Source organism: Ovis aries, chromosome 23, assembly GCF_016772045.2.
Source record: "Ovis aries strain OAR_USU_Benz2616 breed Rambouillet chromosome 23, ARS-UI_Ramb_v3.0, whole genome shotgun sequence".
Classification (NCBI taxonomy): domain Eukaryota; kingdom Metazoa; phylum Chordata; class Mammalia; order Artiodactyla; family Bovidae; genus Ovis; species Ovis aries.
The window spans coordinates 58,050,751-58,073,467 of NC_056076.1; the positions used below are offsets into that span (position 1 = coordinate 58,050,751).

Consider the following 22,717-nt stretch of genomic DNA (forward strand, 5'->3'; position numbering starts at 1 on the left):
TCCATCCAGACGTGAGGAAAAACTGAGAAGACCCAGACTTCACTGAAATCACAGATTCAGGTTCACAGGTTCCACCTTTTAAAAACCATCCAAACAGAGTTTGTAGTATCAACATATGATAAAAACAGCTTCAATCCTGTGTTTGGATTATAGTTCTCTTGTTAAATATCCATTTTCTTCTTGTTTTTGAAAATTCTCAACTGATTCAAACACTTTCAAAACTATGCATATAAAATTATTCCAGCTCTAAGCACACTTGGCTAAGACAAAGTAATTCTTTCAGATTAATTCTAGGAATACAAGACTTTCAGGGAGTGTTAACTGCTAACTAAAAACAACTAAATTTGTTGCAGTGACCTGTACACTCCACTGATCATTTTGCATAAATCATCTCAATACATCATCACAAACACTCATTTTACAGATGAAGAAACTGAAGCTCAGAGAAGTTAATTGACTTGCTTAAGGTCACATAACTCACAAGCAGCAAAGCTTATTATTAAACTCCTGCCTGCCAAGACAGGAGACATAATGAGATGTGGGTTTGATCCCTGGGTCAGGAAGATCCCCTGGAAGAGGGCATGGCAACCCACTCCAGTATTCTTGCCTGGAGAATCCCATGGACAGAGGAGCCTAGTGGGCTAAAGTCTACAGGGTCACAGAGAGTCAGGCACGACTGAGCGACATAGCATGAGATATAGTAGACTACAAAGTGTGGCCACTAATTCCTTTCACTCGGTTATGTACACCCTGGTGCAGTGTGACATTTCTACTGTTCAAGAAGTGGCATTTCTCTTCCTGCCTCTTGACTCTGGTCTGGCCCCGTGACTTGCTTTGGTCCAGAGAATGTGGTGGGGGTGGTATTGGGATGGAGCTCAACAAGAATGTTTCCTGGAGCTTTCTCCATATTGCTCCCCCGAGACCCACGTATAGGAAGCCAGTTCTAGCCAACTGGAGGATCAGAGTCCACATGGAGGAGAAGTGAGGAGGCCCAGTCAACAGCCAGCATCAACTGCTCCTCCTGGTGAAGCCACCTTGGTCCTCCCAGCCCAGCCAAGCCTCAGACTGACTCAAGTCCATGAGTGAGCATGAGTGAGCCAGGCAGTATCAGCCAGTGCCAGCCCACAGAATCGGGAGAACTAACCAGCTGCTGCTGCTTCAGGGCACTCTGTTTTTGGGTGGTTGATGACACCGTTTCTCAGCCTCAGCACTACTGGCATTATAGAATGGGTGGTACTTTGTTGCGGGGCATTGCCTGGAGCAATATCGAACATTCAGCAGCATCCCTGGCCACTAACCAGTGGATGCCGGAAGCACCCCCTCCCAGCCATGACAATCAAAAATGCCTCCAGACATGGCCAGATGTTCCCTGGGGTCAAAAAACATAAGTGCCTCGGGAAACCCTCAGATGGATTTTTTTCCCTCCAAAATCTTGAGCAATCAATACCCAGCTTAGGGCAGAGTTGGAAAATGTTCTTTGCCCCTGGACCCACTGACACCTCCCAAGTGGCCTGGATGAACTCAGCTGGTATCTTGGGAACAGCACTCTGGTTATCAGAAGAAAAAAAAAAATGTCCGTCCTATACTAAGTAGGAGAAGGGCAGCGTTTTTTAAAGAATACTCAGACACATCACGTATTAATGTCCTAGAGCCGACATAACGAACCACCATACAGAGAACAGCACAAAACAACTAAAAGTGTCCCTTCACTGTTCTGGCGGCTGGGAAGTCCAAAATCACGGCATCAGCAGGGCCACTCCGAAGGGAGGCCCCTCTGAAGGCTCGGGAATGATCGCTCCTCGCCGCCCCCCGCCTGGGGCCGCCAGCAGGCCTGGGCTTTTCCCTCCTCACGCGGCACCACGCCCATCTCCTCCCGTCTTCACCCGGCCATTTCCCTCCATCCGTGTCTCTGTTCTCTCTCTGTATAAAGATATCAGTCAGAGCCAGTATTCATCTAAGTATGATCTTATCTTGAATAAGTACGTCTGCAAAGACCCTACTTTGGGGCTTCCCTAGTGGCTCAGTGGTCATGAGTCCACCTGCCAATGCAGGAGACATGGGTTTGATCCCAGGCCAGGAAGATCCCACGTGCCTCGGCGCAGCGGAGCCCGGGCGCCACAACTCTGAGCCTGCGCGCTAGAGCCTGTGCTCCGCAACAGGAGAAGCCACCGCAATGAGAAGCCCGAGCGCAGCAACGAAGACCCAGCCCAGCTGAAGATAAATGAATAAATAAAGAGCCCTGAGCACCTGGTATTGGGGGAGGGGAGCGGGGGGGGAAGACCCTATTTCCAAACAAGGTCACACTCTGAGGTTCCAGGTGAACATGAATATGGGGGACCCTAGTCGACCCACACACAGACGAGCAAACTGCTTGTGGTGACTGCGGTTCTCCCGGCCACTGTCCCCACCAGGTCGTCTACAGGGTCCGCCTCCAGACCAGCCAACGCCAGGGCTGAGCCGACGAGAGAGTGAGCGGGGCTGCTTCCCGTCCCTCTGAGCGGGGCTCCTGCCCTGGCCTCCCCTCTCCCCTCCCTTCCGCTTCACTCTTAACCTAGACTCGCCCTCATCACCGCTGGCCGGGACCGGGACCATCCAAAGAGGCCTCCGTGCTGCGGAGACGAGCGTCTCTCTCTAGGTGTGGGTTCCTAGACACAGTGTCATCTGTTGCTTCACTGCTTGTCTTTAAACTCCATTCATAAGAGACCACAGTTCCCAGTTTGTATATATATTGCGACTTGCTTCCAGGATGAGGTAGAAGACATCTATTTGCACTTTCTTCCCCTCCTCCCAACCGCTACCTTTAATCCTTATTGAATTGGTTACAATACTGCTTCTGTGTCATATTTTGTTTTTTTGGCCACGAGGCATGTGGGTGGGATCTTCGTTCCCCAATCAAGGATCAAAACCACACCGCTTGCATTAGAAGGCAAACTCTTAACCACGGGACCACCACAGAAGTCCCAACCCCTATATCTCGAGGAGGAAAAAAATGCTTTCATGCTACAGTACAAGCTCTACGGTTATTATTGACACTTCTCTCTCTCCCAACTCTTTCTTGGCTTTCCATGTCTTTGTCTCCCAAGCACACCTGACCTGTGGTAATCAGTCTCTGCAGATAGCCTTGTTTGCTGTAAATACACAGTCTCACGGGATTAGAGGGATACGAGGAGAATGCAGGAAGAATGCGGGCAGGACTCCCGCGTTCAGGAGAGAGGGAAGACCAGAACGTGGATAAACACGTTCCTTCCAAGGAGTGTCTTTTAATTTCATAGCTGCAATCACCATCTGCAGTGATTTTGGAGCCCCCCAAAATAAAGTCAGCCATTGGTTCCACTGTTTCCCCATTTATTTGGCATGGAGTGATGGGACCAGATGCCATGGTCTTAGTTTTCTGAATGTTGAGCTTTAAGCCAACTTTTTCACTCTCCTGTTTCACTTTCAGCAAGAGGCTCTTTAGTTCTTCACTTTCTGCCATAAGGGTGGTGTCATCTGCATGTCTGAGGTTATTGATGATTCCAGCTAGTGCTTGCTCCAGCCCAGCGTTTCTCATTATGTACTCTGTGTATAAGTTAAATAAGCAGGGTGACAATATACAGCCTTGATGTACTCCTTTTCCTATTTGGAACCAGTCTGTTGTTCCATGTCCAGTTCTATTAAACTTTTCAGTTTTAGGGTGAATCACTGCCCTGCTGACCTTCAGAGCAGAGAATGAGAGCCCTGACCTTTACGTACCATAGCACTAGCTCCCTGGCTAACTTTCTCTTTCCTGTGTTGTGTCTCTCGCATTGTGACCCACCCGTCTGCCCCTGGGTTTCAGCCTGGCTACCCCTCAACTCCTAACACTCCACAAAATGTTTGGTTTGTCTCTATTCCTCAGCCTGTACAAACAACAATTAGCAAATCTCAATTCCTAAATGGTATCCCATCAGTAAAAGAATACACACTGAGCTTCTCTTCTGGTTATAAAGTGAGTATAATATTTTAGTTTAGTGTAAGACCCAAATTAATCAATCAAGAAACATGTTGAGTGCTCAGAGGCTCAAAGGTAGGAGTGGAATACATACGAAGTACATTATGTAGGCCCTGAAGGATCTTACTATCTAGACCAGGGGCTGGCAAACTATGGTCCACAGGCCAAATCTGGCTCCCAACTGCTTCTACGAATAAAGTTTTATGGGAACACAACCATGATTCTTTGGGGGATTTTTGTTTGTTTGTTTCATTTTTTGGTCTATGGCTGCATTGGCACTATGATGGCAGAGTTGAGGGGTTGTGATAGAGACTGTCTGGGCTTCAAAGCCAGAAGTATTTACTATCTGGCCCTTTATAGATAAAGTTTGCCAATGCTGATATAAACAAACTAATAACCACAACTGCAAATATATATAGGATAGACACATAGATGTGTTAATGTGAAACAGTGAGTTCCTGCCATTAGCAGGAAGGAACACAGCCTACTGAGCAATCATCAGTCCTGAGCAGGAAATAAGCACCGAACGGGAGGCCTGTGCAAAGGAGATGAGGATGTTTGAGGCTGGACAGATCCATGTGCAACAGAACTGGCCGCGAGTCATACAGGCAGCAGGCTTCCCTGGTAGCTCAACTGGTAAAGAATTGTCTCCACTTGCAGTGCGGGAGACACTGGTTTGATTCCTGGGTCAGGAAGACCCTCTGGAGAAGGGACAGGCTACCCACTCCAGTCTTCTTGCCTGGAGAATCACCATGAACAGAGAAGCCTGGCAGGCTACAGTCCGTGGGGTTGCAAAGAGTCGGAAATGACTGAGCGACTAGGCACAGCAGAGCACAGCACACAGGTAGATTCTAAGTTGGCTGGCGTGACGAGGAGGGTGAGCAGAGCCTTGATGAAGTTGCAGTGAAGAGGCAGGAAGCCCACTCCGTGGCTGCGGGGCAGTGGTGGCAGGTGGGCTGCCTCCCAGTACTTGGGTCGAGAGGGGGAGATGGCATGGTTTGTTCACCGCTTGTCTTCCTTGACAGACGTGAGGTTTTCTGAGCAATATTCACTCTGTTCCCCTCGATGCAGGCATTAAGCTACATGCCTGCCATATAGTAGCTGCATGATGAATATCATTTACTGTGTGTGTTGGTCACTCAGTCGTGTCCGACTCTTTGTGACCCCACAGACTGTAGCCCACCAGGCAGGCTTCTCTGTCCATGGAATTCTCCAGGCAAGAATACTGGAGTGGATTGCCATTCCCTTCTCCAGAGGAACTTCCCAACCCAGGGATTGAACCCTGGCCTCCTGCCTGACAGGCCGATTCTTTACCATTTGAGCTACAGGGAAGTCTGAATATCATTTTAAAATTAAATAATAAACCTGAGGCTTTCAAGGGCTAAAGTCTCTCTTGGTAAATGTCATGCTGCACTTGAAACAATGTGGTTTATTGTCAGATATCTTTTGATGTTGATTTCTAACCTAATTTCACAGTGATAAGAAAACAGACTTTGTATGATTTCATTATCTTTGGACCATGAAATTTTTACATGTTACAAATTTGCATTGTTTTATGTCCCTGGATATATTATTCCAGTGTCTCCTGGTTTACAGTCTATGGGAACTTGAATAGAATTTGTATCCTGCTGTTGTGTGAAAACTATAAAAATCTTAACTATGTTGAATTGGCTCATAGTGCTTTTCAGGTCTACTATATCCTTCTATTTTTCTATCTGTTTATTCTATTAATTTTGGGGAGTTTGACATTGAAACCCCTGAGTAAAAATCTTAATTTATCTACTTAAAAAAAAACTGTAATATACAATCAAACTATATATAACTTGTTCTGTATTTTCCAAGTTTCCTATAAATGTGTTATCATACTTTCATAATTTAGAAAAAATTTTAAAGAAAAATTAATTTTAAAAAAATTGAATAATGAACGAATAAATGGATGTCTTGAACACAAGGTTAGACGGGCTGCAGGCCGGCTGAGTCAAGCATTTCAATCATGGTAAAGTGACCTCTGACCTTACTTTGAAACAACAACAAAGGTCAGAGATCAAGAAAGCTGTTATTGAGCAACTGCTATATAACAAGCCTTTTACAAGCATTACGTCATTTCATGCATTCAGCCACCCTTTGGAGGATGAAAAAGCTGAGTTTCAGAGAGGTGAAGTAACTTGCCAAGGTCACACAGCCCGAAAATGGCAGAGCTAAAATGCAAACCCAAGCCTTCACTTTGCTGTTTTCAGCTCCAAGGCTACTGACACACACCCATGCCTCTCAGTCATTTTCATGCCACGCCCGCAGACCTCGGTCTCCTCAGAGCCACTGTAAGGGACAAGAGACCGATTTGGCTGCACTGGGGAACAAGAGCCACCCGGCTTCCACCAGAGGAGTTCTCCTTTTCTCCACTTCACCTACGACGTTTCCTGATTTCACCCCAACCACACAGTTCTTGTGGGAACGAAAAAGAATGAGAAACCAGTGTGCTGGGCCACACCACTTCCTCAAACCAGGCCAGCAGGTCCGGTTTCCAGCCTCAACTCCACCACCAACTTGCTGCGGGATCCGGGCCCATCACTTCTTCCTTTCATTCTTACATAAGAAATGCTGGATGACAGATAATGAAATCTCACGGTGCTTCTTAACTTTCCAGAGAGGACAAGACTTTTAAAAGAGCTTATTCAATGAATGAAAATGGTTGGGCCACCATGTACCATCCATGGCAGCAATTAGAGGAGGGTGATGAATTACCAGGCAGAGTTTAGCAGTCATTACTGGAGGCTGTGGCTGATGAATGTCCATCGCATCTAACAGGACTCAAAAAGCAAACACGAGCCAATCTTTTGACCTTACCCGATAGTAACCAGCACACGACAGAACATGGGGAGATTAGTCAACAGTCCGCCTAGGCGCATCCACTTACCAATAGAGGTGTAATACATGAACATACTGATTCTCGAGGAATTCGTAACTGGAGACACTGCCACACTCATCTATGGTTCGACCATTCTTATACCAAGTTACCTCTGGCTTGGGCTGGCCTGATGATAAAGAAATAAGAATATTCTTACTAGGTGAAGTCTCTTTGGAAAATCATAAAGCTATGAATAAGAATGGATGATAAATAATCAGGATAAGCATGATGGACATGTCATTGGGGAACCAGAAAAGCGTCTTCTCATGGATAAAAACACTTCCTTCAATAAGCACTCTTGGGCATGTTACGTGCCTAAGAGGATGCTGGGCCGGAGTGGGGGCAGGGGAGCACGCAACATGGAAAGTGCTGCTCCAAATCTCGAGAAGCTGTTAAGAGGGCTTCCCAGGTGGCCCAGGGACAAGGCATGCGCCTGCCAACGCAGGAGACACGGGTTCAAGCCCTGGTCCAGGAACATCCCATGTGCCTCGGAGCAACTGAGCCCATGCACCACAGCTATGGAAACTGTGCTCTACAGGCCGGGAGTTGCAGCTACTGAGCCCACAGGTCACGGCTCCCGAAGCCCGCGCACCCTAGAGCCCGTGCTTCACGACAAGAGCAGCCACCGCGATGAGGAGCCTGCTCGGCAGCTAGAGAGGAGCCCCTGCTCGCTGCAGCCGGAGAGAAGCCTGTGCCCTGCTCGCTGCAGCCGGAGAGAAGCCTGTGCAGCGATGAAGACCCAGAACAGCCATAAACTAATAAATAAATAACTTTCTAAAAGACTGAAGGTCCTTAGCTACTATTTTTTTTAAAGAAGCTATTAAGAAAAATTATCTACAACTTAAAAATAAGGCAAAAATGTGGATGGTATCTTGCTTCAATGTCACATGGGACAAAGGTCCATCTCAGAGTTATCCAGGGGAAATGCCTTCTGCTTCTTCAGTGATTACTATTGATTATAATCCCCAGACTTGAAGTTACATATAAACTTTCGAATTTTTATGCAACAGAGATGCAAATAATCTCTACATAGAAGACATGATAACCCCCTAAACTACAGTTTATGGCCATGTAGGACAATAACCAACGTTCTATCTAACTCAGCAATCTTATCCTAACATTCGTTTATTAAGTTGCCTATAAACACCCAATTTCTCAGTTGCGCTTTGACCAGACCTTGATATTTTCTGGTTCTGTTTATTCAAAGAATTGAGAGACTTTCTCTGTGGTCCAGTGGTTCAGAGTTCCCCTCCCAAAGCAGGAGGTACAGATTTGATCCCTGGTCAGAGAACTAAGATCACACATGCCTCTTGGACAAAAAAAAAAAAAAAAAAAAAAACAAAAAACAAACATAAAACAGAAGCAATATTGTAACAAATTCAGTAAAGACTTTTAAAAAAATGTTCCACGTGAAATAACAGTTCCTAAAAAAAAAAAGAAAAAGAATGGAATAAAATCTTTGACGTTCACTCCATATTTGCATGGGAATCACTTTACCTTTTGAAAACTATACCTTAATGGTGCTCAGAGTTGATTTATATTGTGGTACGAAAAAGCAAAGAACAAAATAGATGAGCTAAAACCATGTCTTCCTGAGGACAGAGGAGTCCGGAATGTAGGTTTCCCAGGCTGGTGCTGTGAGGACATGTGACTGATATTATCACAGAAATGGACCTACGCTTTCCCCCTCAGAAGGGGTTCACCCTTCCCCTGGTGATCGTTAACTGGATAGACTGCTATTGGGCTAATCTGGTAAACCCCCTCAGGAATTCCATTCACCTCGTGGAATTTATTCCCCCTTGTGACAGACAGGGCAGGAAGGTTTCCAGTGTGTACCAGAGCTTTCTCACTAGCTCCCATGTCATTGAAAACATATTAGATGTGCCACCTATACTGGAGGAAAACCGGGTATTTGGAAGCAATATCTTCTCACCAGGGAGGCCCTCCTCTCTATGTCTCCTCTAACTTGGGGTTTCCCCGCTGTGCTCCCCACCTCCTCTTCCTCCAGGCAGGCAGACCGACTAGGTATTGGTCCCTGGTGCAGGCAGCAGACGAACCTGCACGCAGGGACATCTCCAAGCAAATGACTAAACCATCACCAAAAAAAAAAAAGCTTCCCTGAAAAACCATCAAGGAAGCTGCTGATCATATTTCATTTCTGCCTGTACTTATCAGACTTGTGTTCCCCTTTGGGTCAGTTTTACCGAATTTCTTCTTAGGAAGCATTTAATTGCTCCTCCCTGGTGTGTTCCTGAATTTATGGAAGCCATGTCGGCAAGTATGCATAGGCTGAGCCTGGGTGACTCATTCTGATTTCTCGGGCTCCAGTGTTTCATTTCAGGCGTAAGCGGGGCTGATTGAATCCCCCGGCTTCCTACTGGCTGACCATTTTTTTCCCTTCATGTGGTACAGAGCTGAACAATTGGCCCCAGAGGAGATTTGCACAGGGAAGCGGTATCTTGTACCTAGTGGGTAGTTCTCTTTTCACCCTCTACTTGCTGCAAACCTCACCCAAAAATCAAACCCTTGTTTTTAAGCCTACCTGCAGGTCGCTTATTGAGAGCCACCTGCAGAACATTTCACAAGTATCTGACTTATGTGTGTGGGGACCAGTATCCAACGTTAGGGCCCATCCAAACCTTGGGCTTCCTAGGGAGACAGGGGGCTATTCTGAAGGCTCAATAGTGAGCCTGAGCCCGTCTCTCTATCTGGATGGCTGTGGACAAACACCAAGAAAGGGGGGTGCTGTCCTCTCGGCTTGGGGAGTCAGGTGCCCAGTCCTATACCCAAAGATCCAGACCGGAAGGTGAGATTTTATTGCAACTTCTGCTAAGGAAGCAGAGCCATTTTAGAGACTGACTCTTCCCATCTCTGGACCTAGAAAAAGGGATAAAGGGGTGAAAAGTTTTCTTTCATCCTCTAGACAAGACCACCAGTGCCTCCATATTTTCAAGGGTAGACATAATCCAAGAAAGAGAAGAAAACAACTCACAAGGCACCAAATACCGCTTCCCTGCCCAACAACTTTCCTTCTATTTTCTTTTAATACCAAATCCTGGGGACGTCCCTGATGGTCCAGTGGTTAAGACTCCACGCTGCCAGTGGTCATGGGTTCAATCCCTGGTCGGGTAACTAAGATCCCACATGCCGTGCGGTGGAGCCCAAAGATAAATAAATAAGTAATAAATCCCTTTTCCCAGGGTGAAAGTTGTGGACCAGCTCTGGGTTATTTATGCTCCAGACGGGGAATTCCAGCTCCTGATCTCACTCTCCCTCCACTGGGCGTGTTTGTATTGGTTTTAACCTTTTCACTGCTGACCAGCAGAGCTGAAAAAGGCAAACAGTGGGGAGATGAATTTAGCCTAGGTGGGGATATCAGTAAAAGGTAATGAAGAAGAGTTAGGTACATTGTCTAGAGTGAAGTTATTCATACCCTTCCCATGAGCCACAGGAAATTTGAGTGGATTATCTGAAAAAAAAAAAAAAAAAGGACAAGTGTGGGAGTTGCCTAAACAAGAATCACAACAGGACATGGAGAAGGGTCACCAAAACGTGTCCAGAAATGTACTCGAAGAGATCTTCTGGAAAGAGAAGTCATAAGGATTTAATTGCTCAGTTACTCAGACCTAAACTTCCCAGGAGATGTTTTTAACAGTGCCCTTGTGAGCCAAAGAAACCTGGTCTGCACGGAGATTTCAGAGGGTGAAGAGCTAGAGATGCTTACCCGATATTATACAACGAAGCACGGCGTCGGACTTCTCAGGAACTTTCTGGGAAAGCAACGTAGATAAAAAACAAAGTGCGCGCCTCTGAGGCCCTCCTGAGTCTGCCATCCTTTCACGCCACATGAGCCTGAAAAATAACAATCCCCAACATCACCATCCATTCTGGGACATCTCTGATGTTTCCCCGGAATTCCAGAAGCCCCACTGCCCTGTGAGTGGTCCTCAGGGAGAGAAGAAATGAGGTCCCTTGGCCTGTGGAAGACGGGGTGTTGCGGTCATGCTGGTGGGCAGGTTGGGGGTCCTTGGGTGGGCTCTCTCACCGGCCACTGCTGACATTAGGGCCAGAAATGTTGTGGGGGCAGGGGCAGGCCTGGGCACTAGCAGCATTCCTGGCTTCCACCCACTAGATGCCAGGTGTATGCTCCCCCAGGTGGTCACAGTCAAAATCTGCAGAGGTTGCCAGTGCCGCAGGGAGCGCAGAAGCTGTTTCAGCCTCGCTTCCTGGTGGGTGACAGGGCGGCCACAGCCCAGATGGAGGGAAAACTGAGCCTACAGCCAGGGCCACCTCTTTCAAAGTCGATTCCTACTGGACTCAGGAAGTGTGTGCATCTGGGACTTCCCTGGTGGTCCAGCGGCTAAGACCCCAAGCTTCCAATGCAGGGGGCCGCGGGTTCAATCCCCGCTTGGGGAATTAGATCCCAGAAGCTGTAACTAAGAGTTCACATGCCCAACTAACGATCCTGCATGCTGAAATGAAGACCTGGTACAGCCAGATAAATACATTTTTTTAAAAAATGAACTCAAGAAAGATGACAATTAAAAAAACAAAACAGTGTTCATGCATGTTTGCCTCCCAAAAGTGGAGTTGACTCAATACAAAGGAATCACCAGGTGGGACATGTTTCTTCCAGGAGAAACCGGGAAACTACCGTTCCTTCCGAGCAGCAGGCAGGTGCCCCAGGGAGGGCAGCAAGTGGGCTGGCATTTCTGAGCAAACACGGATTCATCAGTACAAGTCGGCATTCAACGCTCGGTTAGTCATCAGGTATGTTATGTCACTTAATCTCCTTTAAGTGACCTAAAAGGTTATTAATACCACCTACATCTTATGTGTGTGTTAGTCGCTCAGTCGTGTCTGACTCTGCAACCCCATGGACTGTAGCCTGCCAGGCTCCTTTGTCCATGGGCTTCTCCAGGCAAGACTACTGGAGTGGGTTGCCATTTCCTTCTCCATCTTACAGATGAGGAATCCGAGACTCAGGCTTAGCAACGTGTTCAAGATCACACAGTTGCAGCAGTCACTCCCCTGGGACCCCCGTCACAGCCACACGGGCTGACATCTTCAGTGTGAGAGATGACCCTGGAGCCGTGCAGTGCACATTTCAAGGCAGCTGTAAAACCACCAGTCTGTCTGCACCCAAGAACCCGCCCCACTCTGTCCTCTGGGCACAGTGCTAGCATCACGCTGCCAAATCTATCCTGCGTGGAGGACCCCATGCTTGGAAATAACATTTCGCTCTACACAAACAGTAGACATTTAGAGACAGAATCTTCCACGTAAATATATTTTGTGTATTTATCTCTGGTGTGATAAATTTTCCAAAGATGAGAACTTACATATTTTTGATCTCCACCTAGTATATTGATTTGGACATGGCATATAATTAGGGTTATCCAAGAAAAGCAGTGGACTCGGAGTCAGAAGTTTTAGTTCTAACCTTTCCGTTTGTCATTTCTGAGTGGCAACATAGCATAGGTGGGTGAGAATTCTAGAGCCAGATACCTTGGTTCAAATTCTGACTCCACCTCTTCCTAACTCAATAAGCATGTCATGACTACCTCAGTTTCCTCATCTGTAAAACAGAGGCATAATTGTTGTATATACTTCAGAGAGTGTTGTGAAGATTAAATGAGTTATTGCCTATAAAGCACTTAATCCTCTATGGATCAGAATAATGTATGTAAATAGTCTAAGGAAGAATCTGTTATATAATTGGTTTTCAAGATGGTAATCAGTAGACTTTAAGGAGAGTCTTCACTCATCTCATCAATTTCCTTTTTGCTGTGGGTTACCATGATGATTTTTTTAAAGTGATATACCAATTAAGGTCTAAAGATTTCTCCTGGTATAATATTCACCTGTAATAGTAATTTACAAGACAAGACTATTCCCATTCCCAGGGGGTCACTGCTGTGGAGGGAGAGGGAAGAAAGGACAAAATCAGACTATTAAGAGTTGAAATTCTCAAGGCAAGATTACTGGAATGGGTAACTATTCCCTTTTCCAAGGGAATCTTCCCGAGCCAGGGCTTGAACCCAGCTCTCCTGCATTGCAGGCAGATTCTTTACTGTCTGAGCCACAGGAAAGCCCATTAAGAGTTGGGGTGATGTCGAAGACCTTATGTGCCGCGCATGATTTCTAAACCAGGTGACGGCTCCCCGACAGCAAAGTCCCACAGCTTACAACACTTGAAAAACACCCTATTTGACTCACATAATTGGTTCAGTCACCAGGTGTCCCAGCCATGGGGCACCAACTGTTAAGGAAAGGACGGTTAAGTCAGGCTGTGGGTCGTGTTTCCTCACTTCTCTGAAGGTGAGAACCCTTGAAGACAGATTTATCATTCTCTGCTAGAGATGGACAACTAATGAATTACTGAAATTAGCAGAGGGGGCCAGGGTGTGGTTCACGGACAGCCTTGGAGCGATCGGATGGCAACCGGAATGAACACAAGATCTGCACGTTTCTGTTGTTTCAGCTGTGCTGTCCAGAGTAAGTTGCTTTCTCTTTTAAAATTTTTGTTTACCTTTAATTAGACAGAGTCTAAATGCAGACACTTGTATTCTGTAAAGTATACCCCAAAAAATGGTTTCCCACAAACTATCCTCCATCTCAGAACTTTCCCAAGAGGAAGGACTTGCTTTCCTTTCAGGCATTTTTCTATCCATTTACACATATAGTCATCTGGACACTACACACACACAAATACATATATAATCTTATTGTATGTACGTCATTAAGTTGTACATATTTGCCATGCAGTTAGCTTACCTTGCTTACCAAGTTTCAGCAGTCTTACACGGTCAATTCAATCCACCATGGATTGCATCATTTTTTTTAAATGCTTGATGATTTCAGTATCGCATAAAAGAGCAATACCATGTTTAATCTGTCTGTTCTTGTGTTGATGATGAGTAGCTTGGCTGGAGTGTTTCAGACTTACGAATGTGTCTCAGAAAACATCCTGGTACATGCTTCCTTGGGCTCCTCCAGTGGTTCACCAGTAAAGAATCTGCCTGCAAGGCAGGAGACTCAGATTTGATCCCTGGGTCAGGAAGATCCCCTGGAGGAGGAAATGTTACCCCACTCCAGTATTCTTGTCTGGGAAATCCCATGGACAAATGAGCCTGGTGGGCTACAGTCCATGGGGTCGCAAAAAGTCAGACACAACTGAGCGCCTAAACGACAATAGCAACATGCCTCCTCAGGCAGGTAAGTGGCTCTCTAGACTAAATACAAGAAATGTAGCTGCTGGATAAGAACATTTGCATATTCCATTTTGATAGATAGGCCAGGATAGGCAGCACCCTTAACAGAACAGAAGGATGTGGTGATGAAGGGCCCGGGTTTCTGGGTTCAAGTCTTAGCTCTGCCACATACTAGCTTAACTTCTCTTTTTCTCAGTTCTTTCCCCTGTAAAATGATGAGAATAGCAGTAGCTATCTCATTTAGTTATTAGGAAAACTGAGTCGGTGCAAGCTCTTCTGAATTGCATACCAAAAACTAAGTATGAAGTGCTACCAAGAGCTGTGGGTTCAACATCAGCAAAATTATAAACATCGTCCTCTCACATCGCTGGAGAACAGCTAGGAGGTGATAGGAGGACTCTTTGAATGTTTAAAGCTCTTGACTGATGCCTAGCTTTATTTTGGCTAGTCTGCCCCCACACAGGCAGCCGATGATGTGGCTGCTGTCAGCAGGAAGGCTGAAGGGGTCGGGGAAGAGCTCTGAGCCTACATGCAGAGAGGGGGCACCTGGTTCTTCTGGGGTGAGCAGCAAAACCAGCTGTCAGAGCTTTCTCACTGGAACAGGAGGCGCCAGTCCCGATGGCCCAGCTTAGTCCAACAGCAGCTGGGTTCCTGAACCTGCCGTCATCGGTGACTCCTGATTTGGATGTCGCGCCCACCGTCACCCAGTCCCCTGTGAGGGAAAAGCACCCTTCCCAAAGATGGGTTCTGGGGACTTCCTGGTGGCCCAGGGGCTGAGGCTCTGGGCGCCCAATTGCAGGGGGCCCGGGGTCAATCCCTGGTCAGGGAACTAGATCTCAGATGCCACAACTAAGAAGAGTTCACATGCCACAGCGGAAACAGCGTGTGTGCTGCGATGAAGGCCAAACATCCGCTGTGCTTCAGCTATGTCCCGGCACAGCCAGGTGAAGAAAAGAACCATCTTAAAGCAGCCCACAGAGATGGGCTCTGGCAATTTGGGGTAGGGAGAGGGGGAGGCCAACCAGGCAGGGAGAGACAATTACAACCTGTTTGGGGTACCTTCCAGGTGTCAGCCCCCAGGCTGGGCACTTCACACCCACTGTCTCGTTTACCTCACAGTTAAACTACCAGATGCGTTCTTTCCCCTTTCCCAGACAATGACTTGGAAGCTTTGCTGTTGTTTAGTTGCTAAGTTGTATCTGACTCTTTTCCAGCCCTGTGGACTGTAGCCCGCCAGGGTCCTCTGTCCATGGGGTTTCCCAGGCAAGAATACTGGAGTGGGTTGCCACTTCCTTCTTTAAGGAATCTTCCCCACCCAGGGATTGAACCCGCGTCTCCTGCTTGGCAAGTGGATTCTTTACCACTGAGTCACCACCTGGGAAGTCCAAGGGTTGATGTAACAAACCTAACTCCTCCCTGACTGCAGGTGGCAGGACTGGGCTATGAGTCCAGATTTGCTGGAGCACAACCATTGTGCTCTTTCCTGGGCAAGATTTTCTGGGTTGTATGTGAGAAGTAGAGGCAATAAATTATAAAAAATAAACCCATGAAAAGACGCTCGACAGCACTACTCATTAGGGAAATACAAATTAAAACCACAATGAGATCGCATTTCACACCCACTAGGATGGCTATTACAAAGCAGAAAGTCAAATGTGGGTGGAGACTATGGAAAAAAACAACCCTCAAACGGGGCTAGTGGGAATATAAAATGGTACAGATGCTTTGGAAAATAACTTGGAAGTTTCTTAAAAACTTGAAACATAAATTTACCAGAGGACCCAGAAATTCCATTCCTAGGCATCTGTCTACCCAAGAGAAGTGAAAACATACGTCCACACAAAGACTTGCACACAAATATTCTTAGCAAGATTACTCATAATAATCAAAACTTGGAAATAACCTAAATGTCCATGGAAACAACCTAAATATACAACTAGTGAATTGATGGACAGATTGTGGTGCAGCCACAAAATGAAACACTCTGGATAATAAAAAGGAGCAAACAAGGATGGCGCAACACAGATGAACCCCAAAAGAGCTCTCATCATCCTCAGTGAAAGAAGCCAGAAACAAGACAGTATGTAGTGTACGGTTCCATTTATACAAAATATCCTAAGAAAGCTGTTGAGACCAAAAAGCAGATTAGTGGTTGTTGGAAGTGGGGAGTGGGGAGAACATCACTTAACAATAAATGTGCATGAGGAATCTTTTTTAATTTTTTATTTTATACTGAAGTATAGTTGATTAACAGTGTTATGATAGTTTCAGGTATACAGTAAAGTGATTCAGTTATACATATACCTATTCTTTGGAAGAAAAGCTATGACCAACCTAGATAGCATATTCAAAAGCAGAGGCATTACTTTGCCAACAAAGGTCCATCTAGTCAAGGCTATGGTTTTTCCTGTGGTCATGTATGGATGTGAGAGTTGGACTGTGAAGAAGGCTGAGCGCTGAAGAATTGATGCTTTTGAACTGCGGTGTTGGAGAAGACTCTTGAGAGTCCCTTGGACTGCAAGGAGATCCAACCAGTCCATCCTAAAGGAGATCAGCCCTGGGTGTTCTTTGGAAGGAATGATGCTAAAGCTGAAGCTCCAGTACTTTGGCCACCTCATGCGAAGAGTTGACTCATTAGAAAAGACTCTGATGCTGGGAGGGATTGGGGGCAGGAGGAGAAGGAGACAACAGAGGTTGAGATGGCTGGATGGCCTCACTGACTCGATGGACGTGAGTCTGAGTGAACTCCGGGAGTTGGTGATGGACAGGGAGGCCTGGCGTGCTGCGGTTCATGGGGTCGCAAAGAGCTGGACACGACTGAGCGACTGAACTGCACTGAACTAATTCTTTATCAAATTCTTTTCCCATTTAGGTTGTTGCAGAATATTGAGCAGAGTTCTCCGTGCTATACGGTAGGTCCTTGCTGGTTCTCCATTTTAAATATAGCAGTGTGTACCTGTCCATCTCCAACTCCCTAACTGTCTTTACCCCCAACACTCCCCCTTAGTAACCATAAGTTAATTCCCCAAGTCTGAGTCCGTTTCTATTTTGTAAATAAGTTCACCTGTTAATGATAAGTTAATAACAGACAAGTTCATTTTTTTTAACATTCCATATATAAACAGTATCATGTGATATTCGTCCTTCTCTAATTACTTCACTCAGTGTGACGATCTCTAGATCCATCCATGTTGCTGCAAATGGCAACATTCCGTTCTTTTTAATGGCCTAATATTATTGCACGTGGGACTTTCCTGGTGTTTAAGGGAACACTTTCCAGTGTTTAAGATTTCCAGTGTCTTCTAGTGCAAAGGGTACGAGTTTAATCCCCGGTTGGGGAAATAAAATCCCACATGCCTTGAGACCAAAAAAAAAATAAAATAAAATAAAAACAAAGCAATACTGTCACAAACTCAATAAAGACTTAAAAAAATGGTCCACATCAAAAGATCTTTTAAAAGATTCCATTATGTATGTGTGTGTGTATAGATACACACACACGCACACACACACACACACACACTCTGCATCTTCCTCATCCATTCCTCTGTCGGTGGACATTTGGGTTGCTTCCATGCCTTGGGTATTGTAAACAGTGCTGCCGTGAACACTGGGGTGCATGTATCCTTTCAGACCGTGTTTTTCTCTGGATATATGCCCAGGAGTAGGACTTCAGGATCATATGGTAGCTCTGTCTTTAGTGTTTTAAGGAATCTCCAACTGCTCTGCATGAGGAATCTTTGGTAGGCGAGAAAAAATGGTTTAAAACTCATCTATAACAATGGTTTTGAAACTTGATGAATTTAACAACATCGCTGAATCGAACACTTAGAGTGAACTGCACAATGTGTAAAACATCCCTCAATATAGGTAATTTTTAAAATAGAGATAAGAAGACAAACACACCTAATAATATTCATTGTGGCATTGCTTGTGATAGCAAAAGACTGAAAGTGCCCTAAATGTCCATTGATAGTACCTGGTTACAGTACATCTACACAATGGAATTTAAATTTCTAGGGGCAATGAGCATTAAAAAAAGAATAAGGCTTCTCTGGTGGTCAGGGGTAAACAATCCTCTTTGCAATGCAGGAGACACTGGTTCGATCCCTGGTCCAGGAAGATCCCACATTCCATGGAGCAACTAAGCTTGTGAACCCCAGCAACTGAGCACACGTCCTACAACTACTGAAGCCCGAGTGCCCTGGAACCCACCGTCCACAACAAGAGCAGCCACCGCAGCGAGAGGCCCAGAAACCACACCTAGAGAAAGCCTGCATGCAGCAACGAAGACCCAGCACAGCCAAAAAATAAACACAAATAAATACGTAAACCTTTTTTTTTTTCAAAGAATGAAGCAATTCTGTATGTACTAATATGGAATAATCTCCAAAATACATTGTTGAATAAGATAAAGTATAAACGAGAGTGTTATTCTATCACTTGCATAGTGAAAAAAGGAAGAATAAGTATTATAATATGCTTATTTATACACACAGTGATTTTAGAAATTACAAGGAATTTGTAATCTGGTTGCCCCTGGCGAAGAGGTCTGAGTATCTGGGGAAAGGAAGGGACACAAATTGTGAACACTGCTGGTCTCTGCATTTCCTTTGGGATGGTTTAAATTTATGTACACATGCTCATTTGCTATGTCATGTCTGACTCTTTGCAATGCTTTGGACTGTAGCCCGACAGGCTCCTCTGTCCATGGGATTTCCCAGGCAAGAATGCTGGAGTGGACTGCCATTTCCTCCTGCAGGGGATCTTCTCAACCCAGGGATTAAACAGGTGTCTCCTGCATTACAGGCAGATTCTTTACCACTGAGCCCTCGGGAAAGCCCTTTTTAAATGTATATATGTTACCTAATAAACAAATATAATGGCTTCCCTGGAATCTCAGATGGTAAAGAATCTGCCTGCAATGTGGGACACCCAGGTTTGATCCCTGGGTCGGGAAGATCCCTGGAGAAAGGAATGGCAACCCGCTCCGATATTTTTGCCTGGAGATTCCCATGGACAGAGGAGTCTGGCGGGCTACAGTCCGTAGGGTCGCAAAAAGTCTGACACGACTGAGGGACTAACACAAACACAATAAACAAATATAACTTGGCTGTTAAATATTAATAGTGAGCAACTCCAGGTGTCCAGCAGGGTGCCTGGCACATAGACACGTGAACACACTGGGCTGTAGCTGCTGTTTTCTCTCTCTGGGTTTCTTCCAAACTTGTTTTTTAGATGGACTTTGTCTTCCCACTCCCCTCTCCTTAAAAATCTGTGGCAGTTCGAAATCCTTTAAGGCAGGGTTAAAAAAAAAAAAACAGCTTAAAGTTAGTGAGACCTGTTACAAACTTGAATAACTCCTTTGATTTTATCATTAAAAAGCACCCCTGAAACACAGGCGGGTCAAACGACTTTTTCAAGGTCACGCAGCTTGTTAGGGGACAGAGCCCAGGTTTCTAGATTCTAATTTCCAGTGTATTATGTTGAAAGGATACATCCCTCTCTTTCTTATCTTTGTCCTCCTCCCTCAGGGTAAAAGGAGAAGGGCAAAGATCTCAATGCCACAAACACACAGGGTGGGCTTCCCAGGTGGCGCTAGAGGTAAAGAACTCCTGCCAATGCAGGAGAGGGAAGAGACGCAGATCGATCCCTGGGTCGGGAAGTTCCCCTGGAGGAGGGCATGGCAGCCCACTCCAGTATTCTTGCCTGGAGAATCCCATGGACCGAGGAGCCTGGTGGGCTGCAGTCCATGGAGTCGCAAAGAGTCAGACACGAATGAGGCAACTTAGCACATAACACGCAGGACGGTGTTGTAAAGTGACGAACTTCAGTGGCTTCACTGGCTACAGCCACTGCGGTCTGAAGTTGAATGAGGTGAACTGCTGCGTCCGATCTAGGCATATGTCGTCAAGGTCACTGCGGAGAACATGATGGTGAAGAAAGCCCCTCTCCAGTTGGGCCTCCACTTTCTCCCAGGCTCCCTGAATCCTCGAGCTCACCTTCCCTGCAACAAAAACCCCAGAGCAACCCCCAGAGTCATCCCTCTTTGGAGACTGTTTATTATAGATGGACCTAGAGGTGCCATCCTGTGGAATCTGAGGCATCAGCCAGGGTCGGGGAGGACTTGGGGGATGTCCCACTCCCTGCCCTGTGATGGGCAAGAACAACACTGCCTCTGGGGAAATGAGCTGAGCCTGCGTTAACTATGCTGAACAAACCACCTGTCAGTGAGCCAGGGAGGAGAAAACCATATGTGTGGAGATGGGGGCGAGCGCTGCAGAGACTGTCAGTATTATCTCAGCCACCTCCTTCCACCCTCCTCAACATAGCCAGTTAGAGGGGCTTAGGAGACAACTTTCTATTTTTGCCTCTACTTGGTTTGTTTTCTGAAGAATTGTTTAAATTATTCTTTATCTGATTTTTTTTTCCCTAGTAAAGTGTGCCTTAGAGAGAAGGAGCTTCATACCCAGTGGTTCATCCCATTCCAGAATAGAACCATTTTGTAGAAGGGCTTTCCAGGTGTCTCCGTGGGAAAGAATCCACCTGCCAAGCAGGAGATGCAGGTCAGGAAGGTCCCCTGGAGAAGGAAATGATAACCCACTCCAGTGTTCCTGCCTGGGAAGTCTCATGGACAGAGAAGCCTGGCAGACTCTAGTCCATGGGGTCACAGTCGGACACGACTAAGTGACTGAGCACATCCTAAACCTTTGAAGCGTGAATGCTGCCCACTGCCAAACTTACGCCTGAGGGAGGAGATGGTATGACTTTAGAGGCCTTTCTCCAAAATGTCCAAAATCTCCCGAAGTGGCCACTTGCCTGTCTCCCTAACTTCATTGCCTCTCCCATCACTCAAACCTGCTGAGGGGTGAGCTAGACCGCCCCCTCCCTGCTCTGCAAGCTCTGAGGGGTCTAAACTGATCAAGTACTCTTGCTGGGTGACTGGTTGCTAAGGTCTAGGCCAATCAGCACATGGGTTTCTGCGGAAAGCTCCACGGTTATCCAGTCAGTGGAAAGCTGAGGTCTTTTGCCCTGTTCTCTAACGAGGAAAAATAAAGCAGCAGACCCCAAGGGAGGCTGACAGCAGAGGAGACTGGGAAAGCCAGCCTGAGGCTGAAACCAAAGCGCACAAAACAGCAGAGTCTCCAGAAATGCAGAGCCCAGAGCTGGGGTCCCAACCACACTTCTTGGACTTTATAGTTGTGGGAGCAAGAAGAGCTGATTTTTAATTCCGATGTTTTAATTGTTTTTGACTTTTGATGTTCTAGAAAGCACATGGATGCATCCATATTTCCCATTCCCTGGCCCATGGTGTTTGAAATCCCTACCATTAGCCCTCCATTCTCAAGATCTATGTGGACAAGCCAGATTACAGACAGAAGTTAAGGATTTAAGATTAGATGGCTTCATCAAAGAATGCTTGTCTAAGAAAGTTCTAGGGACAACTGACCAAACCAACCTAATGAATTTCTGATTTCCATTGGCATCCTGTCTCTTTCTGCCCTTCATGTTTTGTTTGGGGTTTTTTGTTGTTGTTGTTTCTTTGTAGAATGAGACCACCTTCCATCTCTGTATATTCAAATCCTACCAGTTTCAAACTCCACCTTAACTGCTGGTTTGTCCTTGAAACCACCCCGCTAGCCTCAGCTGGAAAAAACAGCCCACTTGTAAGTAATGGACCGCTAACCTAAGCAGGAAAAAGCAGCCCCCTCCCAAATAATGGACTGCTCAGCTCGGTGTGTCCTCCCCACGCTCAGTTTCGCCAGCAGACATGCTCCGCTGCAGGCTGTTTGCCTGCAGGACGCCTGATGGGTTTATCTTTTGTGTTCTCCACAGCTGTTGCTTATTGTGGCTTAGCCTTCTGCATCTGAGAAGTAGGCAAGGTTAGTGTTTGAAAAGAACCAGGGCAGAAATTATAGGCCAAAGAAATGGCTAAAGTGGTTCTCAAAGTGCTGGTCCCTGGACCACACTGTCAGCCTCACCTGGGAACTTACCAGAAGTGCAAATACTTGGGACCTTCAGAATCAGAAACTCTGGGAGTGGGACCCAGGAAAATGTGTCTATACAAGCCCTCTAGATGCTGTGGCACTAAGAGTTTGAGAAGTTTGAGAACCACAGGTCTAGAGGAGGGTCTTAAACTATTGACTGAGGAGTGAATGACCCTGGTTTTCTAAGAGCAGGATTGAAGACCAAGTGGCAATCAAGGTAAGCTAGGTGGCCCTGGAAGTGCTGGTAGCAGCCACGGAGGAAATGGCCCTGGGGGGCTAGGTGCTATGTACTCAGTAATGGACAGTCCGGAACTGATGCTCTTCAACCTGTGTCCATCTCTTTGCCCTGATGTCCAAAGTCTCCTGAAGGGTGGTCAGGTGGGTGTACCTGGGCGGAAACCTCAATGAAAGCTCCAAACACCTTTTAATGCTCTTTCTCTCACACAGTTGGACATTCATCCTTTCATTTTTACCTCCTAAGATGACATGATCACTTTCTTCCAAGCTTCTTTATGTTTCTGAATTTGGGGCAGAATTAAGTGTAAGTTAACAGGGTTCCTTACAAACCGATTGGTAACTCAAGCAAAGAATTTATCCAGAAACCCTGAGATGCCTGGACAAAAGCTGTGGCCTATCTCAG

At 46.1% G+C, this 22,717-nt stretch overlaps 2 protein-coding genes across 11 annotated transcripts in view; one reads left to right on the top strand and one right to left on the bottom strand.

The window, feature by feature from the left end:
* LOC105604560 (craniofacial development protein 2-like) overlaps nt 1–18,512 on the top strand; it is a 47,970-nt gene extending 29,458 nt beyond the window's left edge. For 2 of the 7 annotated variants that reach the window (XR_009598260.1, XR_009598266.1), the window contains 4 exons: nt 11,512–11,645; nt 11,842–13,373; nt 16,962–17,001; nt 18,182–18,512. The gene's annotated coding sequence lies outside the window, so the exon portion shown is untranslated. Of the gene's footprint in view, nt 1–6,087; nt 8,319–11,511; nt 11,646–11,841; nt 13,374–16,961; nt 17,002–18,181 lie in introns of those variants that run through there. The other 5 variants (XR_009598262.1, XR_009598264.1, XR_009598263.1 and 2 more) reach the window with 3 other exon arrangements.
* Nucleotides 1–22,717, bottom strand: part of ALPK2 (alpha kinase 2) — a 140,920-nt gene that overhangs the window by 115,061 nt on the left and 3,142 nt on the right. For all 4 annotated transcript variants that reach the window (XR_006057722.2, XM_027960856.2, XM_027960857.3 and 1 more), the window contains exons 2-3: nt 10,600–10,727; nt 6,885–7,002 (exon numbers count right to left, since the gene is read on the bottom strand). Coding sequence is in view for 3 of the 4 variants with exons in the window: in XM_027960856.2 (XP_027816657.2) it covers nt 6,885–7,002; nt 10,600–10,723 (242 nt within the window). In the remaining variant the exon portion in view is untranslated. The remainder of the gene's footprint in view (nt 1–6,884; nt 7,003–10,599; nt 10,728–22,717) is intronic.